Source organism: Pantherophis guttatus, chromosome 6 (assembly GCF_059756535.1).
Source record: "Pantherophis guttatus breed Tessera chromosome 6, ASM5975653v1, whole genome shotgun sequence".
NCBI lineage: Eukaryota > Metazoa > Chordata > Lepidosauria > Squamata > Colubridae > Pantherophis > Pantherophis guttatus.
This window is the reverse complement of record NC_142068.1, coordinates 28,192,319-28,210,773: the sequence shown is the minus strand read 5'-3', so window position 1 is coordinate 28,210,773 and position 18,455 is coordinate 28,192,319. Positions and strand designations below refer to the sequence as shown.

The window sequence follows — 18,455 nt, the reverse complement described above, 5'->3', positions numbered from 1 at the left end:
GATAAGATTTGAAGGTCCTATACTTATCAACTAAAAACAGATATAATACGCAAACAGTCTTATACCTATATCTAACTGATAATTGTTCGGCGTATTGCAGTCAAACATCTCCCTGCCCTCTGGAGTCCTGAGACAATAAATGCTACTTGGAAAACCACATTTCAAGGTCACTAAAGTTTTCAGCTCAGAAACCTTTGATGAAAGAAGATAAATCCTTCCCATTATGGACAATTTTTCATGAGTGACCGGGTTGTATACATAGAAAATTGGCTTGTCTTCTTCCTGGTGGAGAAAACAACATTAATGAACAAGAAACATAATGTATATGACATGTCTTCAATAATTTAGTTCCCTTCAGATTTGTTGAACTGCAACACTACATTTCTACAATTGTTGAATTACAAAATTAAAATTCCTAGTCAGAATGTCCAATATTTGGTGGACATTGGTTTGAGAAAGGCAATTTTAAATGTATGTGCAAGAAATCTCCCTCACATATATAGCTAAGGTAGTTAAGGTTTTTCTTACAGTTTGTTACAGGAGGTAACAATTGTTATTAACTGTAATTAAAATAAATTAGATTGTCTTTTCCCTCTCCTGACTACAAATGCAGCCCTAGGCTTGAAAAATGCTGTATATGCTCTGAGAATTAGGTTTAAAATTATACCCTCCTAAGATCAGTTCTGGTAGTCTTTGGATAACTTTAATATTTTTTTATTCTGGCTTAATTTCCATCTCCAGAATGAGAAGAATCGCTAAATATGCTTCTCAGAATGAAAATATACAGAAAGAAATCATATAGAATATTTTCCACAATCAAAAGAGCTAAAGCAACGGAAGCGTTTGTTTCTTATGTGGGATCTAAAGCTTGGCTACGCACTTCTGTAATTACTAATGAACTTGTATGAATGCAGTTCCTTTCCAGTCTAATTTTTTTTGCCTCTTATTTAGAAATTAAGTCCTGCTGAGTGCAAAGACTAGACTGAGAAGAAGACAGCAGCTCTAATGCTTTTCTTGCTTTTATGTCCTATATACCAAGTAATGCCATGCCAAGAACAATAATTTTGGCTAACTAACTCCTGAATTGATAAAATAAGCAAGACAGCAGCAATAATTCCTGGTTTCTCAATTTAGTTGCAACTAATTTTTCCTTCCCTGTTTATATATTAGCTTCAAAGAAACAATGAGAATTCCTTATTTTCTTTCCTCTTTGAAGAAAAGGCATTAACATCATGGCACAGCAATTCCTTATTTACATTTTAAAAAATAATGTGCAATTATGGCACATAAGTCACATATCACATTTTCACACTGCACAGTCATGGTATAACCATGATTAATTAAAAGTTCTATCTTGCACAAAATTATGTATGTACCCTTCTGTTCCTTAAGAAGACAGAAAAGTATGATAGTAATTCATTTTATAAGACCAATAAAACCACGTCCAAAAATAGTTCAAGATTGGTGGGGCAACAGAGAGGTATTGGGGGAAGCAGAAAGAAGTTCACAAGTCATATTAGGAAAGTCCCCTCCCATAAGCACTTGGTATGAGCTGTCATAATGACCGCCAAAAAAAGCTGAAATCTGTGTTTTGTACTTGTTTCTCAATGTTGTACACAAGTACACAATCCCCACTATCATGAGATTTGTGTTGTAATGTCATGATATATACTTCCTCATTTTCTCCCCTCTGTCACCCTCTGACTTGGACCCGTTTTATTTCCAATCCAGCCTCCATCCCACTGGGCTATGTTTAGAATTGTATTCAAACATTGTTTTGAAGGACTGGTTGAAGGGAAGGAGGAAAGATTGTGGAAGATTGTGTTTTGGGTGTGCAGCTTTCTGCCTTACAATACAACCTTGACTCTAACTGAAACCTATCAGCTGGGCATGAGATTAAGACTGTGGAATGAGGAGAGTTTTAAAAAGCTCTAAAAACAGTTAGTGGATATCGTCATGCTGCACTTAAGGGATGTGAGGTTGAGCTATGTTTGTTCATTTTTTTGGAAATCAAAGTAGTAACTTTTGTTTGCTTAGAGGATTTACTCTTGCTGCTGCTACCATACTGTATGTGTCTATCAGATTCTACCAAGGACTGTTTTATTTGCTGAAGATTCCATTAAACCTGATATACACATCCAGCCACCATTCTCAATCACTCTTATTAGGCATAGTATCATTCTATGTGCCACAGATGCTGATGGAGAACTGATGAACAAGTCAAATTTTAGAATACATGGCATACTAAGACACACAAAATATATAATTGTTCATTTGAAAATCATACCTTGATGACACATTTAATTGAGGAAGAAACTGTAATGCCTACATCAGCAAGTACCCAGTTGTCCTTTAGCACTGCTCCTGCATATATCAGCTCCAAGTATCTCCTGCCTTGTTTGTCTTCTGATAGTGGAACATGAAAATAATCCTTAATAGAAGAAAACAGATTATATTTTATATAAAAAAACCATAAACATTAAAAGTTCAAGTAAATATCCAAGTTATCATTCAATAACCATAGTTGTAGGAATTATGGGGGAAGGATTAGAACTCAATAACAGGGTTATTTAGTCTGTTTCCCTGGCATATAAATGCAGAGTTGGAGAACCCTTTTCTGAATGATGTAAAACAACTATCAAGTGAATGTGAACCAGTTTCCCTCAATCTGTCACTCTCTATTGCACTAAACCTCAATTCCCATTATCTCAGACAACATCCCATATAGAAGTTAAAGTCCAAAGTATTCAGAGGGCAAGGATTTGAAGAAAGCTAATGCAAATATTAAGCTAGATAAATCAGTGATTCATTTTGGTGACTTTTCTATGTCCATAACTAATATAAACATATCACAGTCTACCATGAGATTAAACACAATATAAGCAGAGCAAGGTGAAAAGCAACTCTCGCATAGAATCAATGGCAAGTGTCAATATTGCATCTACATAGTGAGAGACTGATTTACTTTTTATAAGCTTGAAAGCGAAGAACGTGTACCTTGAGCAAAGGCACATAATAATAATGCATAGCACACACAGATTTTATTACTAATGTCTTAGAGATGCTAAGAGTTGTAGCTCAGCAGTTACAGGGTTTCCTAACCTTGTTTTACGAAGTGCCTAGAGGTTATAAGTTTGGTTAAGATTTAACATTATTTCAATACTGCTGTTCCTCTTAGAACAGCCTCTAATAGTTTACCATTAATATAAACTGACAGCAAACTGCACCCCTTACTAGCACTGATGAGTTGCCTAGTTTGGGTAATGAAACTTCTGCAAGAAAACAAGCAGGCTCAAAGAGCACCAAGGACCCCTCAGTTTACCATTAAACCAAAGAGGTTGGCTTAAGATCACTCGATGAGGCAGGATTTTTTATATCAGCTCTATGGCACAGTTATTCCAGTGCTTGATCTTCCCTTTACATGCCCTTTGATAAATAATACGGTACAAGCAGGGATGTATGTTGCAATAGACAGCTTAGCATCTTCTGCAGGATAAACTCACCTGGCAGTTTACAATGGATTACAATGGCTGTCAAGAACCCAACCTGTTTACCAGTTCTGCTCTGTCTTCAAAATTCTCTAAATAATATTCTAGGATTACATAATATTTAGCTAAAATTCTGAATCAGTAACAACAAATGATTTCTGCTCTTGCACTGGAATCAACGTGAATGGTCCCATTGTACTTGCGGTGGAAGATGCAGTACGAGATTCTGTACTCTGTTGTTTCTGTGTGGAGCACCAGGCTCTGTTCTGGTGGTATTAATGGTCTGATTTTTTTAAATATGCATTTTGTTTTTAAATCTATGTTGTTTTTTTATCCCAATGGATTCTACTACTTTATAAGTAAAGTTACATAGTAACTGAGTTGTTTTAGTTGCAATCCTATGCCCACAGTCAGGCTTCTCTAAATTCTACTGTGTAGCTACAGTTGATCCTTTGTGGTGTGATAGTTTTATTGGAGAGAAGAAACTGAGTCCTCAACAAACAAACAAATCTGCAATTCACAGCAGTTAAAATGTTAAAGTGTGTGTGTGTGTGTGTGTTCTATACTCCAGGATTAAGTCCTTGATTTGAGATACTGTGGCATTCTCTTCAAAGTCAGGGAAAGCAGCTACAGTTAAAGAATGTTTACATAATCATTCTCCCCAACTTGAAAAGTGTATGGTCCCCTCCTTGCTAGTTTCAGCCCTTATATCTCCTTCATTGGGAATCTCCTTGAATTGAATAGGGTATCATCTATATATATAAAAGCGAAAACCACTCACGCATTAATCACGAAATCTCCAGAACTGTAAAGCCTACAAACTTGAAATTTGCCATGTATGTTCCTCTTGGTTTCTAGGTGCTCACTAAGAAAGGATGGAGTTGTACTCCCCCTTCCCACCTGAAAAGAAATCTGTTCCACGCTCTGATGCTAAGGAGTTCTACTCCCCCTCCCCAGTCCCCACCTGAAAAGAAATCTGTTCCAAATGCAAAACACAAGCAGAGGAGTTTCACTTTCAGTTTTACTTTCACAGCAGCAAGCAGCTTTACTACAGAACAGTTGAGATAAGCCACGCCCAGCCTCTTTTTTGTCTCCCTCTTGCTCACACAGCAAATACTGTTTGAGTTTCCAAACACTCCTCAACTCTCTCACACACTGACAGGATGCTAGCCAGATGAATACTGATGGATGCTGCGGGCTGGGACATTCTACTCCCCCTCCCCCTCTGTTCCAACTGCCAATTGCATTATATTAACACATTCTGATGCTACAGAGTTACACATTCTACATTAAGTTTCAGGCTGCAAGTGTCAATTTATCAAGCCCGAGCACATAGTTTTGTAGCAAAGCATGGGTGTCCAGCTAGTTTAGAATAAATGTTAAAAGGAATGCAGAGGAATGCATACCCTTTGTATATAGCTATTTGCTATGCTATATTAATTCACACTATCATATAAATATTGGTTTAATGGTGTCATAATAAATTCTGAAGATGAAAAAGAATGATGTTTTACTTTTCTATTCTTTTCCACCCAACACAATGTTGGAAAGGGACTGTGTCAAGAGACTCAGGACTTTGTTCATTTGTTTGTATGTTTATCAGCAAGATAACTCTGCAAAAACCGAATACAACATGACAAAGTTTGGAAGGGGAAATCTGAAAAAAAAAATAATAGAGTTTGAAATCAGGCCAAATCAAGATTGGGGTTGCAGAGAAAAACATGTGGGGGAAAAAATCACCCAGTGTATTTCTGTAGAGAAGCAGTTGGGCAGTTGCTCAGAATGCTGCCGACTGTTTCATTCTAAGCCTGCTTTCTCACATGATGCAGAGCTATTATTAAGGAGTTTTAAAAAATCCCAATTCAAATTCTGCATGCTTTCTCTACCTGGTTTGTATTCTGCAATTAAAGGAAATAGGACTAAACCATAAACACATGAATCCTTAGGTTCCAGCCCTATGTATTTCAATTCCAATGAATTTTGTGTAAATATGGTAGTCATGTAGCTTGTGTTACTAGTTATTTAGTTTTTTTCTTTTGTTAACCTCTCACATTCAAACAAAATAAACAACCCTCCCATATAATGTATGCAGAAAGAGAAGAGTTTTCAAATGATTTGCAGATTGGTTTTCTTGAAAGTAACTGTTCAAAAGGGAAAAAAGAAGTCATAAGACAATTCTAGTTTCATATAACTTCGTGATCGTAACGTAAACAAGAAGCATAGTAACAACAGTTCCTTGATTCACAAAAAGCTTTGTATATGCTGTAAAAGAGATTTCTCTTCATTTTGGCAGTGAATTTTATTACTGATTTCAATTTTCCACAGGGACAGAAAGTCAAAAGTTCTAAAAAGGAAGCAATTTGATGAAGATCAATTTCTTACCTTTATCATCAGTTTTACGTCTTGCACAGTGTTCTCTGGTGAAATGTCAAATGACTCACAGAGCCCGTCAAAAGCGACAAATATCCTCATTTTAAAAGATGCTATTTACATTCTTCAAATGACTTTAATAAGCTTCATCTTACCACAATAGAAGTGAAAAAAAATTTCCCAATTTTGTAAGTATCCAGTCTAAACTTGCATATTCTTGTTTAAAAACAAAAAGTAGCCTGGAAAATCCTCAGCCAGCCCATGGAATCTGAAAACAGTAAGAAGAATTTGATCAAAGGCTGAATTGAAAAGAAAAAAAGTTTGCTTTACCAACCTAATTAAACTTTCAAAGCACGTATTGACCAAGGCAAGCATGAACAAGTTTTCAGCATGTATATATGCCTGCTGCTCCCAGCCAATTGTGCAGCAGTCTTTGGTCAATTATATTTATCTAAGCTCAAAATACAGTCTCTTGACTTAAATTAATATATGTTTACTCAATTGTTCATAACAATCTTCAAACTTTCTGCAAAGAAATCTGAGCTTTGTACTCATGTTACCATAACAACTTTGTAAACCTGTTAATGTGATTAGCTTTGCCAGCTTAGTTTGGGGAGCAACAGGATCTGCCAACAGCTTGAGATTTTCAGGGTCATATAAGCTAGTAAAATGATAGCTGGGGGGGGGGAGAAATGTATAACTATCTTATATTCTTGTATTTGATCATTTTCTTTAGGAAAGGGAAATATTTTCCTGTGTATAAAGAGGGAAAAGATTCTGGGGAGGACCCCAGAACCCCAGGGTTCACAGCTTTCTGAAAGGCCAAGAGATTTGGGAAAGGTGGGAAAGTGACAGAATATATATCAATAAACACACTCAACAACCCACAAGATATCAGTTTCTCAACGCTAAATCATTCACAAAGCATTTCATTTATTCTAATCATCCTTTACTTCAAACACAAATTGTTAATTCCCAAAGAATTCACCAATCATCCTTCAACATTATATTCGCACAAAACATTCCATAATACAGGCTTATTCTGGAGCAGAAAACGTACAATGAACTTTTTTGCATTCATATATTACTCAACGATTTACTAAAAAGCATAACCATCGTTTACACACCAATGTCTAGCATAAAATGCTTTCTAAATGTTGCCTCTTGCTATCTTTTATATTCTTTCAATCAGATTTTTGCCAAACAACTTTCCAGGTACATTTAATAATCTAATTAATACCTCATTTTCTACATTATTTTTATATTTATGAATCATTGAAAATGCAAATATTTTAACAATCCTAATATTTTCCCTTTTCTTAGATTGAATTCACTTACAGAGTCAAGCATAATACTCTACTTTCAAAAATCATCCCTTCAGTAATAAATTTCTCTTCAGTAAAAAAAAAAATGAAAATGCCTGTGTTCTGATTTCTCCAAAGGGTTGAAAATTATTGTGGTCTAGTAATTGATAATAGCAGCAGAAGTACAACAATTTTGACTTCCCTCAATGAGAGAAAAGGGGAAGCGCAATTGTTTTCCCTTTTCTGTAAAAAAACAACAGGAATTGGAGTTTGCTGGAGAAACATTGAAGTAAAACATTGAGAATGAAACCATTTTGATTCATGGTTCCATTTATTGCTGGAACTGTTATTATTGTTCTGTAAGTCCTATTGCCTGGTATAACTTTATAGCATATTTTCCGGCCTTTTGATTTCATGTACCTCTTGCCTCTAAAAAAGCTGAAACCAAAACTGCCCTTGATTAACTTTCTGCCTCTCTACTCTGGAAGTAAGTCTAGCTGTCCCTCTGTTTGAAGGGGGACATTCTCCCTTAACTCCAATTTCTTTATAGATCCTGATTTTTTAAAAATTTGTAACCCAGATAACAGGATTTCTCTAATTCTTTTTGTTGTGGATGTTGTTGGAAAGACTATTATCTATCTAAAAAAGTGGAATGAAGATGCAGTTAAATAAAAATAATTATTTAATATAAAATATGTATAAACTACATTTTTGCCCTCTGTTCCCACTTATATCCTAAAATCATTTTAGGATTATTATTATCCTAGTTTGGTCACTTATAAGAATTAAACAAGCTCTATAATGTTATTTATTTTTAATAAATTTACCACAACGAACATATCAATCAAAAGAAATGTTCTTTCACCTGTTCATTAGGAGATTAGGAATATTTTAATGAATTGACAATGATTGAAAGGACTTTTTTTCCTAATGTCAAAATTTGCAAAAAAAAGAGGTATACATTCTAATTAGCACTAGAGAAAGAGCTAAATAATGAGCAGTTTACAAATTTTCAGAGGTTTTTTCCCCCTAACCTTGCTTGTTTGCACTTCAAAAAGTTTGTTAATATTTAGGCCCGATCTTCCTGATATAGCACCCACAATTATTACAGTGTCTGCAGATACTTCCCTGAGTATATCTGAGACTTTCCTGTTCTTCCGTATTTTAGGAAGGGTTTTAGAAACACACACACAGAGAAAAACTATTTAAGTGAAAAGCAAACTTGTTTGGTTATTTCTACACCCTAATCGTCCCACACCTTATTTCTAATTATAATTATCTGCAGCCTTAAATGTAAGGATTTAAATACTGAAATGTGTGTTGGTAGAATTAGTAACAAATCATTCCTTCTTTCATCTTTTCATTTGCCTGCATAAGGAGCCAAAGCAACACTAAAAATTTGCATCCACTAGTTACTGAAAGAGAAGTAGAAAGTAGAAAGAAAACAAGAACATAGAATGTCTTGCAATGCTAATTTTTTTTGTCCATTTCCTGCTTCATCCTTTTGCTAGCTGGAAAAAACAATTCAAGCATAAAGCTGCAATATTAAGAATTAAAAAAATCCCACTTCTTAGAACTCCAGTTTATTTATAAAAATAAACTCCTTGTTCTAGCTTTGTGTATAAGCCAGCATGTGGCTGTCATGATCTGCTGACACCAATTATTCCTGTGCAAAGATATCATAAAACTTGAACTTTAAGATAGGAAAGAATTTGTAGGCAGTTTAATATTTCTTTGGATACTACTTTATAGAAAATATTTATTTTCAACAGCCATTTCTTTTTCCATAAAGCTAGTTTACAACTAACAGAAATAAGAAAACAGATGTTAGCTTACTTCCTTTTACAGGGCAGATTTAAGTTGAAGAAGTGATCACGTTGTACCTCATGATAGGAAGTAAATTAGTTTGCTTGCCTTCTGTGACATTAAATAAATTTAAGTCTGTCTAATTGACCCAAAGGTGCTTTTTCAAGAGGGAACTGGACTTTCTGGGTTTTTTAAAAAGATGTTTCGCTTCTCATTCAAGATGATTCTTCGGAAGCGAAACATCTTTAAAGAAAAATCAGAAAGTCCAGTTGCCTCTTGAAAAAGCACCTTTGAGATAATCATGGCCTGGATGGCTGAGAATCTCCATAGACATTCAGTCTAACTGACATTAATATATGCATGTTTTGAACAATATTGTGTCCTATGGGACCTGTGCCCCAAATTTTGTAAAAGGTAAGCAACGCCTTTCATGGCTGAGACTAGCAATGACTCCTTAACAGATTGTTCTTATATTTCCTAACAGGAATATCTGGATGTACAATTTGTAATGGCTTTAGCACGTGTGCATTTTGATGGTGTTGTTGTTTTGATAATCTGAATGAGATATTTGCATTAAAAGCATGTCACAGAATTAAATACTGTATACACATAATTGCACAGATGACATTAATGTTATTTAGAGAACTAATTCAATAGAAAACTAATAATTCACAAAATAACGACTCTCTATTTTATACTAATATTGCATAATATTGATCTCCTCCCCCCCCACTTTAAGGTATATTTTATTTTAATCACTAAATGAACTTCATTATCTCCAATGCCCTGACCTGATGCTCTCCAGAGGTGGTATTCAACAGGTTCTGACAGGTTCTGGAGAACCGGTAGCAGAAAATTTGAGTAGTTCGGAGAAACAGTAAGTACCACTTCTGACTGGCCCCGCCCCATTTACTCTCTGCTTCCCGAGTCCCAGCTGATTGGGAGGGAATGGAGATTTTACAGTATCCTTCCCCTGGAGTGGGATGGGAATGGAGATTTTACAGTTTCCTTCCCCTGCCACCCCCACCAACCCATGTCATGCCATGCCATGCCATGCCCATGAAGCCATGGCCACAGAACTGGTAGTAAAAAATTTTGAATCCCACCACTACTCTCCAAATTTGTAGTACTTCAATTCCCAGTTTGTGACAAAATGAAGGAATTGTTTAATGGAAAGTATGAGATTTGGAAAGGACATCTTCAACATTTATTTCTTATTAGTAAAATTCTTCTTTTAACTAGGCTTACTTTCTCCAAAACGTCTATAATCCGTACCATTCTTTCTCATATCAAAGCATGACTCTATAATCTTTGATATGCTGGGAGGGGGAATTCTTAATATTGAAGATGAAAATAATAATCCCTATTGCTATGATTTAGTGCAATACAAACTCATTCAGTTCATAATCTATTAATTCTCTATGGAGAATTTTTAATGTTTGAATGCAGCTAATTATAGTTTATTTAATAAATATGACTTGTTATTTAATGATTTATGTCATTTTATTTTTTAATAAAACCAAGTATGCCTTAGCCTGATGTGTGAACTGATCCTCTGCTGACTTGTTATGCTGTCCAAAACCAGCTTCTGTGGTTTGTATTAAGGGAACCCTGAACCCAATGAAACATGATTCAATCATAGGTGTGCATGCTGTGGAAGCACAGCCAGCACACTCATTAATGTTGCTTGTCAACTTCAGCTTATAGTTTAACATATTGCATGAATTCTACCAATTATATTTTAGTCAGTAAATTAGGATTAAACTATACTTAGCCCTATGTTTTAGCCCAATGACTGCCTTCAATAGGGAAAAAAAAATCACGTTCATTATCGTTGTACTCCAGAATTAAATCCTGACACAGAGGAAGCAACAAATTCCAAGACACCCTCCATTAACCCTAATCGCCCGCCCATCTTTCATTTATCCTCACCTTCCTCCTCTCCTTGTCAATCCTGCATCCCTCGGGAGGTGGCCGCTTGGCTCAAGCCCCTCCCCTCCCGAGGAGTCGTCACGTGCGAGCAGCCGTGCGCAAACACCGTCCAGCGGGTGAGTGACGGGCAGAGGAAGCCAATCCACGCCATCCTCCTGGTCCTCTGGGCCTATACGCGAACGCGGGGTGGGATTTCCGCAGCTGTCGGCTGGCTTGCTGACGGACCGAGGGAGGGCTCGATCATGGCTTCTGGCTGAGCTGCCCTGCGGTCCCTTCGTCTGGTCTGGGAATCTCTCTCTCTCTCTCCCTTTTCGGTAAGGGTTTTTTTTTTTTCCCCCTTCCCGCCTCAGGGCTTTTGGGGTCGTGGGGGCGCCTAGGCTTCTTTCCGGAGCTGACCTTTGATTGAGCGTACGGGTTATTCTTCTTCGAGCCGGTCGTTGGGAGAGGCGGGCGTGATTTTGTTGCCTCTTCTCCTCCTCCCCCCCCGCCCCTCTCCCGTTGATCCCTCTATTCCAGAGGTCTTCAAACTTGGCAGCTTTAAGACCTGGGGACTTCAACTCCCAGAATTCTCCAGCCAGCATAGCTGGCTGGAGAATTCTGGGAGTTGAAGTCCCCAAGTCTTAAAGCTGCCAAGTTTGAAGACCTCTGCTCTATTCCCTTATTGGTGTTTGCAAGCGCAGGAGCTTCTGTTGCACAGTTCGGGTTGTGCACGATTAAAAAGAGCGTGTATGTGTGGGGGGGGGCAGGGCTGTTTTCCCCAACTCTTACACACACGCACTCCCTCCCTCCCAATAAAGTAACTTTCGTTTGACTTTTGCGGCTTGTTTTTTTTCCTTCCTTCCTTCCTTCCTTCCTTCCTTTCCCTTCCGTCTTGGTTTTGCGGTTTTTAAGCGGCTGGGTCGTGTGGGACCCCGGTATAGCCCGCGTGGAAACGGTTCCCACGAAGCTTTGTCGCAACATCGTTTCCGCAGCGCCTTGGATTCTCCCATCCAGCCAAAGGCGCTTGAACCTTGAAAATCGCCCCGTTTTGCTGGAAGTTCCATCAGGGGCGAGTGGGGTTCACGCCTATTTTCTCAAGAAGCAGAAGCTGCTTCTTGGGAAAATAGTGTGATTCTGGCGTCTTTGTGATGCAGTGGATGCTTGTGATGACATGACCTTTTTTTTTTTTTTTTTTTTTAGGGCCCTGTATTGGGCTTAGCGAGCGCGGGGGGGGGGGAAGCGTTTAATGCGCGCTCTTCACTGGAAAGGGATAGAAAATCATTTACTGCCTCTTTGTTAGTTGTGGCAGCCGATATTAGGTTGCCTCGAACTCTTCTCCAAACTTTTGGTCACGTTGAATCGAGAACGAATAATAATAATAATAATAATAATAATAATAATAATAATAATAATAATAATAATAATAATAAAAAATTCAGTACAGCTTGGATACCGTCATGCAGCTGTTTAGTTTATTTGCCTTTAAAGTTTTGTGTAGGTTTACATATAGGGAGTGGCTCTGGAAGACACAATCGCTAATCTGCGTGTTTATTCCAAACAAGGGATTGAGTAGTTCCAGAACTACCTTACAAACTGCTGTACAAAAGTTGGAAGTTTAATATCTTGGGAAAATCTCAGATTAGTTCTACCCCCGGAGCAAACTATAATGCAGTTTTCCCCCAACTCCAGATTGCTGAGCTCCAAAGGCTAAAGACTTTTTGGACCAAGGGATGGAAGGGTTGGCAGATACGCTGCCAAATCTTCAGGCATACTCCTGATGTGATTGCGTTTGAAAGTCATTTTCTGTCTTCTGTCTCTCTATATGTCATTGTTTGGACCCATAGGCTATTAATAAATAGTCTGGGATCAAAAAGTGAGTGGTTGCCTTCTCTCGTGCTTTCTTAAAATTTCTTTAAATTGCTTCTATATTGTAGTATGTTGCTTATAAATAAAAGTTATCCCAGTATAGTTATGAAATTTTGTTTAGCCATTTATACATTCATCTAATCTTTAATAGAAAAAATGTGTAATACTTAAAAGGAGCCCAGGCATTACCAAATTTCTAAGCTTGGCCCTGATAGAAAGGCAGATAAGCAGAAAAGAAAGAAGGGTTTTTCTTATTAAGTGCTGTTGTTTTAAATATAACACTTAATAAGAAAACTCTTCTTTCTTTCTGCCTTTCTATCAGGCTAAGCTTAGAAATTTGGTAATGCCTGGGCTCCTTTTAAGTATTACACATTTTTCTATTAAGGATTAGATGAATGGATAAATGGCTAAACAAAATTTCATAACTATATAGGGATAATATTTATTCAGTTTTTATCACCACTAAAATGGGGTGGATTTTACCACTGTATAGTGCTAGAAATGTTGAATTTGAATGCTGTGGTTATATAATAAATCAAAATAATATGGTACCTTTTGTGCATAACAACTTCCACTGGAGTTTGAAAGAAGTTTATATTCCTTTAAGAAATGCTTCAAAATTCCACTCTCTTTGCATACAATCATTGTGATAAAAATGTGATATATTATCAGTGTAGATATGTTAAAACAATTATTTGTTTGTGTTGGTGACAATTGAGATTTTGAACACTCTTGTCACTCCTTGCCCTGCCTAATAAGATGCTGTTAACTCCCCAGCTCATTAATTAGATCCATTAGCCTTATATTTGTGTGCATATATGTATATGACAATACTAGCAATTTAATCGTCATAAAATGTGGGAACCTAAGTTATCTGATCCTACTACATAGAAGGTAACAGTCTACATTACAAATGTTCTCCTGTACGTATACGTACAGGATACATTTGTGTGACATAGAAGCTAGGAATATAATTCACTTGTACAGCTTGATTTAGAATAGGATTTAATATTCTTTATAAAGTAGTTTAATATTTACTGTGCAATACATGCATACCAAAAACCAGAGTGTTGGCTCATGGGAGAACAATAGAATGCAGTACAAAAAAGGAAATAATAATTGGGATCTATTATATACCTGAAATGGGCCATCCCAGTAGATCCTTGCAGAGATTCTGGATTCATATTTTACTTATTTATTTGATTTCTTAGAGCATCCCATCTCAATAAGTGACTCTGGATGACATACATCATAAAATATAAAAACCAATTACAAACTATATTTATATTTTACACACACACACACAAGTAAAACTGTTACTATGAATATTAATAGAGCCAGGAAGTGGGTCCTTGTGGATCCTAAGCCTGCCACACAACCAAGATTAGGAACTGATCTATTCAGTTGGAAGTCTTCTAGTCCAACCTCCTGCTCAAGCAGGAGACCCTATACAATTTGAAATAAGTGGTTGTCCAGTCTCTTCTTAAAACCTCAAGTGATGAAGCACCCACAACTTCTGAAAGCAAGCCATTCCACTGGTTAATTGTTCTCACTGTTAGGAAGCTTCTCCTTAATTCCAGGTTGTTTCTCTCCTTGATTAGTTTCCATCCATTGTTTCTTGTCTTGCCTTCTAATGCTTTGGAAAATAAGTTGACCCCCTCTTATTTGTGGCAGCCCCTCAAATAGTGGAATACTGCTATCATGTCACCCCTAGCCCGTCTTTTTTCTAGACTAGTAATACCCAGTTCCTGCAACAGTTCTTCATATGTTTAAGACTCCAGACCTTTAATCATTCTAGTTGCTCATTTCTGCACTTTTTCGAAACATTTTCTCAACATCTATTTTTGTAATGTGACCAAAACTGGATGCAGTATTCCAGGTGTGGTCTTACTAAGGTTTTATAAAGCGGTACTAATACTTCACGTGATTTTCATTCTGTTCCTCTATTAATACAAACAAGGATTGTATTAGCTTTTTTGGCCATTGCTGCACACTACGGACTCATATTTAAGTGATTGTCCACTAGCACTCCAAGGTCCCTCTTATAGTTACTGTTTTTGAGCCAGGTTTCGCCTAATCTGTACTTATATCTTTGATTTTTCTTGCCTAAGTGAAGACAATCTGAAGACAAATATCAGTAGCTTTTATATTCAAATTATATTTCATCTACTCTAGACTAAAAAGGGGTTTTAGCATATGCTCTCTTTTGTGATTTGGGGCTGAAATTATCTGAGACAAGCCCATAGTTGTTATGCAGGCTGTGCAATCTCTAGTTGACTCAGTTCCCTGTCCCAATGCATGGAAGTTCTAGTCTCCCAAAACCATATTTCAATTTTTCCAATATTAGCAGCAAGATGACTCAAAGATCCAGGGCTGTTGAGCAGCAGGGCAGTTATACTAGGAATAGCTGCTATCTCAGCTTCTCCCATTTTCAGGACACAGGTAATCCTCAATTAACAATAATAATTGGGATTGGATTTCTGTCACTAAGCAATGCGGTCATGTAAAGATTGACATAATATGGCCACATTACTTAGCGATAGTAATCTTGGTACTTCCCATTCCTGTTGTTAAGTGAGGATCATGCGTCATTACACAAGTCCCAGATAGCTCACAAGCAGGCTGGCCATCAGGTTATGCAGAGTGAATTTAGCAGGCCCAGGAGTGGCTGCTGCCATGCAGGGCAGAATTCAAGTGTGGTAGAATGTTCACCTGGAGAAACAGTGGTGAGGAGTTTGGAAAATATGAGCTTTCCCGGAGACAGGCCCAGATTAAGAGACTATGTCACTATGAAGTCCCAAAATGGATTAGGAGGGAGATAAGAACAGGTTCAGGTAGCCGCACCCTATCATCTCTCAGGATATAGGTTACAGCTTTAGTTTGGCAAGATTCTGCCCATTAGGTGCAAGCAAATAAAGAATGTGCCAACAGCTCCACAGCAGCTAGCAGCCTCCTTACTTGAGCATCACCATCAGGTAGACAGATGCACAGTTCAATAAGCTGCTGTAGTGCAAAGTTGTGCAACAAGTTGTCCAGCAGTAGCAGTTGAACCAGTGCTAGTGCACTCTATGGAAGCTTACCAGCGAAATACAGAGGAGTTGTAGACCAACTGAGAATCTTTCTGGCTCCGAATGAAATGTTCAACAATAGCAGAGCAATGGAGTTCCCAACAGATCACATTGGTGTGACCTTTTTATTGAATTCGATGAAAGGGGTGGGCTGTGAAATGGGCCATTCCAAGGATAGAAGGCAATGACTTGATACTGGACAACTACCAGAACTTCATCAGGAGATTTAGACACAATTTCAACGATCCAATTTGGAGAATCACAGTCAGTTGGGAAATTTGGAAACTCAAACAGAGAAACAAGTAAGTTTGTTCATCTCGGATTTTAAATTGTTGGCCTGGGGTGCTGGATGGAATGAAATGGTACTTATCCAATTTAGAGTGGGGTTGAATGATGACACTCGAGTTGAATTGGTATGGCAAGGGTCTCTTGCCTCATTAGATGGTCCAGCATTGTTTGATTAATTGACACTCTCTTGGAAAAATTGAAGTAGAGCAAGCACACCAGAGCAAGAGGTGCCTGCAGGTCACAGGTTTCTAACAGTCGCATCTCCAGAGACAGATTGGGAAGCCAATACAAATTGGAGCTGTCAATAAGTTAGTCTTGAAGGAGGAGATAGGGAAAGGCAAAGAGATCTGTGCTTCTCTTTTTACTGTGGAGTATTAGGGCATATGGCCAGGACCTACATAGTGAGAAAACCAGCAGCGGGAACTAGAGCATCTGAATAACCTGCCAGCAAGTACCTATTCTCATCCACAGGTGCTCACCAGGGGAACGCCACTAGCCTCCATCATGAGAGCTCACAGGAGGGAACAAGCCAGCAAATAAAGAGAGCTCAAGACAAAGGGGGTAAGAATGTTTTCTTACTCGTCACTATAGCCTTAGAATTGGGATATAAGGTAGAAATAAAAGCTTTCATCTCATCACAAACTTTATAGATGAAGAGGTGGTGCAAAAATTGCAGTAAAACTACCAAGACTTGTAGAAGAAGAGACTGTAGATGACCAGACTGCTCTAGTGCATCCCAACTGTAGTGCAGCTGGCAATTGACATGGGATTCTTGCCCTTTTACATAACAGCTTCCTTGCAAGTGCCTGTGGTGCAGCTCCATAAACCATAAGTGGATTGGATGACTCAAGCAATCTCTTTTTCCTCTCCATTGAGCAACTACTTCCATGCTCTCCTTGGTGTTTATAGTGAGCATCCAGCCAGAATAAGTGGAATACCTACTAAACATGCTGATTTTGCGGATGACTTTGGAGAGCAGGAGGAGGCCCCTACACTTCCACCTCATAGGGGCTGTGATTGCACAATCGAGCTGAAACCTGGAGCAAAAATCCCAGGCAAAAGACATTATCCCATGTATACCAAACAGCTTAGTGTTTTAAAGGAATACCTTGAAGGTCTGCTAAATCTCTTTTTAAGATTTCCCCGTAAATCCCCAGCCTCTGCCCCAGTCTTTTTCATTGCAAAGAAACATAAAAGTGCACACCATTCATGATTACAAGGATCTTAGTAAGGACATGATCATTACCCACTTCCTGTAATATCAGACCTGTTAGACCAGCTGCAGAATGTCTGCATCTTTAGACATGTTTACAATCTCAATCAGGTAAAAGACGGACATGAGTATCTGACTGCCTTCAATATAAGTTATGGAAGTTTGAATATATTGCATTGTTATTTGGACTAGCAAATTATGGAGCACTATTTTGCAGGTTAATGAATCATGTTTGGAGTGCTTCCTTTTTTAAAAAAGAAGTCAATATTTAAATATCAAGAGAAAAGCTATGGTCTCCAACTTGTCTTAATTTTCAGCAAGCCCTAAGAACATCTGTAGTGTTTAGTTCTGTGAAGGTCTGCCTAGATAAATGAAATATTAATAAGGAAAGGCTCAAGAGATTCTCGCCAACTTGCTTTTGGATAAGTGCATCTTTTGTGACTAATCAAGAAAGCTGTTTTGTAAGGGCACTTTGTAAGTGCACTCAAATTAACTTTTCAGAATTCTTGATATGCCTATGGGACAAAGATTATGGGATCTAGGCTGTAATTAGATAAACCTGTCAGGTTTCCCAATATGGGATAGGCAGTAAAAAAAGATGTTACTTTATAGCTTAGATCAGCATCTTGGCTTGGCTTGGGAGAAAACACATACAAGATTAAGTGGTGGCTGGCAGATTCCTAGTTGTTAAAACTGATTTACAAGGATTGATAGTGAAGGTGGTATTTGGTTAGATCTGGTTAGGACTCTACTTTATTGTTATAGGGTATAATAACAGGTTTTTGAAAGACTCCCAGAGTATTCCTCTGTCTCCCTTCTCACAAAACAGAATAAAACTGAGCTGACCTTGAGTTTGTTTCACGCCTCATCTCTCCCAGGATTGAGTTGATATTTACTGAGTAGTTCTTGGATTTCTTCTTCAGGGTTATTGCTGAACACTTACAAGTCACGCCCATAGAACCGGTAGTAAGAAATTTTAGATTTCACCATTGGCCAGGATACTTGGTGGCCAATGTATCAAATCTACTTGATTTGAAAAGATGGCCATGTGACAGATTCCTTCTGTGAAACAATGTTATGAGACCTAAGAGGTATGTCTTTTCTGTCTCAGTGCCTGCCTTATGGAACATTCCCACCACTG

General features: G+C 37.7%; 2 protein-coding genes across 9 annotated transcripts in view; one reads left to right on the top strand and one right to left on the bottom strand.

Annotated features, from left to right (window-relative positions):
• The window catches only part of ANKUB1 (ankyrin repeat and ubiquitin domain containing 1), a 22,755-nt gene extending 4,300 nt beyond the window's left edge, over window positions 1-18,455 (bottom strand). The window contains exons 1-4 of one of the 6 annotated variants that reach the window (XM_034439248.2): window positions 18,161-18,455; window positions 5,871-6,126; window positions 2,288-2,431; window positions 66-282 (exon numbers count right to left, since the gene is read on the bottom strand). In XM_034439248.2, coding sequence (XP_034295139.2) covers window positions 66-282; window positions 2,288-2,431; window positions 5,871-5,960 — 451 coding nt within the window. In that variant the 5' untranslated portion in view covers window positions 5,961-6,126; window positions 18,161-18,455. Of the gene's footprint in view, window positions 1-65; window positions 283-2,287; window positions 2,432-5,870; window positions 6,127-10,900; window positions 11,469-18,160 lie in introns of those variants that run through there. The other 5 variants (XM_087872622.1, XM_087872621.1, XM_034439250.2 and 2 more) reach the window with 5 other exon arrangements.
• Window positions 11,081-18,455, top strand: part of RNF13 (ring finger protein 13) — a 50,078-nt gene continuing 42,703 nt past the window's right edge. The window contains exons 1-2 of one of the 3 annotated variants that reach the window (XM_034439254.2): window positions 11,081-11,214; window positions 16,573-16,662. The gene's annotated coding sequence lies outside the window, so the exon portion shown is untranslated. Of the gene's footprint in view, window positions 11,215-14,628; window positions 16,116-16,572; window positions 16,663-18,455 lie in introns of those variants that run through there. The other 2 variants (XM_060682984.2, XM_034439253.3) reach the window with 2 other exon arrangements.